This window comes from Theobroma cacao, chromosome 3 (genome assembly GCF_053813885.1).
Source record: "Theobroma cacao isolate CCN51 chromosome 3, ASM5381388v1, whole genome shotgun sequence".
Lineage (NCBI taxonomy): Eukaryota > Viridiplantae > Streptophyta > Magnoliopsida > Malvales > Malvaceae > Theobroma > Theobroma cacao.
Window position 1 is genome coordinate 3,430,732 of NC_142641.1, and position 3,643 is coordinate 3,434,374.

General features: G+C 34.9%; 1 protein-coding gene across 1 annotated transcript; it reads left to right on the top strand.

The window, feature by feature from the left end:
• Positions 1-323: 323 nt before the first annotated feature.
• On the top strand, positions 324-3,224 carry LOC148763475 (rust resistance kinase Lr10-like). The gene is made up of 3 exons (XM_088804916.1): positions 324-1,095; positions 1,773-1,805; positions 1,927-3,224. The coding sequence occupies exons 1-3, from the start codon at positions 654-656 to the stop codon at positions 3,033-3,035; spliced, it is 1,584 nt and encodes a 527-aa protein (XP_088661042.1). The 5' UTR covers positions 324-653; the 3' UTR covers positions 3,036-3,224.
• Positions 3,225-3,643: the final 419 nt, after the last annotated feature.

Sequence of the window (3,643 nt, forward strand, 5' to 3'; positions counted from 1 at the left end):
GTGGAGGGTGAAAATTCTCTTGTGATGCTGACTTAGAGAGTAAAAAATGATATATATTTATTATATTATGTCACATCAGCATACTATAATATTATCTATTATGACATATCAGTGTAACATATTGACGTCATATGATATAAAATGATAAGTTATTTATTAGTTATAAAGACTTATTTGATTCAAAATAAAAATATAAAAATTTAAAATTTTAATTAAATGTGATAAAAATAGATATTTATTTAAATTTTTTAAAATAATTTTAAGATTTTTTTAAGTATTAAGTGAAAAGTAAAAAACGCGAAAGGAAGAGTACTTGACACAAGATCCCAAGTCCCCAAAGTCTCCAAAACGTCGAGTTTAGGCTGTAACTTGCAAGTATGGATGATAATTCACCCTCTCTTTGCCGCTCTGCTACCACTGTAACGACGATGAGTTTCCTTTTCGCCTTCCTCTTGCTGCTCAACGTTGCAGAAGTTGGAGCAACTCAGGAGATATGCAAGGTGTCAAAGTGCGAACGCGATGGCCCGCCTGTCCGATTTCCCTTCTGGTTAAAAGACAAGCAGCCGGCCCACTGTGGCTTTCCTCATCCTGGCTTTCAACTGTCCTGCACCTAAAATCAGCAAACCGTGCTCCACTTGCCACCGTCGGTGAAGATGTTCGTTGAGGATATAGATTACAAAACACAAAGAATTAACCGTTCTTATCCAGTTGATTGCGCCATGATCCCATATTTCTCTATCAATTTTTCTGCATCTCCCTTCCGACAATCTATAGAACCAGATAACTACACTATGTTCAACTGTTCAGAAAACCCAACTGAAGATTCTTTCTTCTTCTATGAGAAAACTTGCTTGGACTTCATCTATGACTTTAATATTAGTGCTATTCCTTCTGATTCCTGGGAGGCTTATAACCTGTTAAATTGCAGCAAGGTTGTTGACATCTCAGTAAAACCGGCGGGACCAATAAGTAGAGAGAATCTTTACTTAGAATGGTCCAAACCGATGTGCGCCAGGTGTGAAGCCGAAGGCAAAGGTTGTAGAGTAAAGAATAATACAGAGGATCAAACAGAGTGCTATGACATCCCCTACAAAGGTATATGCCTTCAACTTAAATTTACTTGTTTCTTTTACTTATTTTCTCTTACCGATTAAGAAATTGTTACTACCCAAACTAGCACCTAAATTTTACACTATTTGATATATAAGAAAAAATTAAAAAAAAAATGTTACTACATGCTACAATTACATATAATCACATATTCAATGATACCTAGGCTTAAATACTGTAGGATAGTCAGTAGGATTTTAAAGTTTTGACTTGTTGAGTTTGAAACGAGACTTGATAAAAAAACAGTTATTACTGATCACTTATTATAAGAATCTCGATACTCCTATGTAACATCTTTCATACATGATCTTTTTGACTTAATCAACTAAACTTCATAACTTAATCTCGATAATTATTTGACTAAACTTGATAATTTTTTACTTGATCAACCATTTTATATATCAAATTTAATTGATTAATCTTTTTGTTTCTTTCTTTCACTTTATTTTGAAAATATTCCAACACCACTTGACACTAAAACTTAAAACTGTTTAAGATTGCTCACTCCTCTTTTCTATGTATCTCTCTTCCTATTAAGTTGGTGTAGTGTAACGCTGCTTCACTTCCATTTACGAAGAAAACACTCCTTGCTTGTATTATATGTACAATTGAATTAATGTTTGAAAAACATAACAAGCTTATACATTTCCAACATTTTACAGGCCATCCTACAAAGCTAAAGCGAATACTTGCAGGTATGGAATTGTTTTTTGTAACGTATGATTTTCGACTTTATTTATAACGAGAGGTAATCACTCCTTATCTCAAGATTAAAACTAATTAAACATGTGCTAAGTTGGAGCATATTATTTGCAGGTGTAATCCCAGCTTCATTTGTTCTTGCACTAATTGTTGTTGCCCTTTACAAGTTGTACCATCTAGAAAAAACAAAGAAAGAGAGCCAACTCAAGGTTGAAGAGTTTTTGGAAGATTATAAATCTCTTAAGCCCTCAAGATACTCTTACGCTGATATTAAGAGAATAACAAATCAATTCAAGGAGAAACTTGGAGAAGGAGGTTATGGAACTGTGTTCAAAGGAAGACTTTCCAATGATGTCTTGGTAGCTGTTAAGGTCCTCAACAATTTCAAAGGAAATGGTGAAGAGTTCATCAACGAAGTGGGCTCAATGAGTAGAATCCACCATGTCAATGTAGCTCGCTTGGTTGGATTTTGCGCTGATGGCTATAAACGAGCTCTTGTTTACGAGTATTTGCCCAATGAGTCATTGGAGAAGTTCATATTTTCTGCCAAGGGTGAGAGTCATTTCCTTGGCTGGGATAAGCTTCAAGATATTGCTCTGGGCATAGCCAAAGGAATTGAATACCTGCATCAAGGTTGCGAGCAACGGATCCTCCATTTTGACATCAAACCTCACAACATTTTGTTAGACCACAACTTCACCCCTAAGATCTCTGACTTTGGCCTAGCTAAGTTGTGTTCCAAGGAGCAAAGTGCTGTTTCCATGACAGCGGCCAGAGGAACCATGGGCTACATAGCACCTGAGGTATTATCTAGGAACTTTGGAAATGTTTCATATAAATCAGATGTTTATAGTTTTGGAATGCTTCTACTTGAAATGGTTGGAGGGAGAAAAAACATTGATGTTACAGTGGAGAATACAAGTCAGGTGTACTTCCCAGAATGGGTTTATAATCATTTGGACGAAGGAGAAGATTTAGGAATAAGAATTGAAGATGAAAGGCAATCCATGATAGCAAGAAAACTTTCAATTGTTGGACTATGGTGCATTCAATGGTTTCCAGTAGATCGTCCTTCAATGAAAGTTGTGATTCAAATGTTGGAAGGTGAGGCAGACAGTCTCACTCTGCCGCCGAATCCTTTTGCTTCCACAGATTATATGAAGCTGGGTGGTTCCAAGTATAAAAACCCTGTTGGTACAGAGCTAGCAATTATTGCCGAGTAGACATAATTCAGCTGGCAGCACTAAGTCTAGAAAAGAGTTAACTATATATGGCTAATGAAGCAAACTAGACGGACGCACATGCATTCTATAATCACAATTGTGAGTTCATTCACTTAAATAAATTTGCTGTGTTTGTACTAAACATTGCTAAGGGCAAATAAACACTTTCTATGTCTTTCTTCTTTAAAACTTCCTCGTTCAAACATTTTCTTCACTATCTGACTTGATTATTATCAACTTAAGTAAATAATTATCAACTTAAGTAAATACATAAATAGTTTTATATTTTATTTGTAGACAATTATATATGTACATTATATTTAACTTAATCTTTAAAATTTTTTAGAATTGATTAAGTTTTTTAGTTGCTGAGTCAAGTACTGAAGTAGCCGAATTTGGCTTAACTCATTAATCAAACTGCTTAGACTCAAACTCAGCACTATTGAATGAGATGCAAATATTCATAAAGCCAAGTCTAATATTTAATACACATACATCTATTTGGTCTATGTTTTCGTCCCTTGTATCCATATAATTTCCACAAACATGCCTTCATTGCTTGAATGGCCAGTTTAGATAACTTCTGCTTTGCACAGATTATCTAGTTG

What these genes read in the sequence shown, in the direction of transcription:
- LOC148763475 (XM_088804916.1), top strand. Translation starts at nt 654, where the DNA reads ATGTTCGTTGAGGATATAGATTACAAAACACAAAGAATTAACCGTTCT. An exon ending in CTATGACATCCCCTACAAAG is followed by an intron (nt 1,096 to 1,772) that starts GTATATGCCTTC and finishes AACATTTTACAG; the next exon opens with GCCATCCTACAAAGCTAAAG. An exon ending in GCTAAAGCGAATACTTGCAG is followed by an intron (nt 1,806 to 1,926) that starts GTATGGAATTGT and finishes TATTATTTGCAG; the next exon opens with GTGTAATCCCAGCTTCATTT.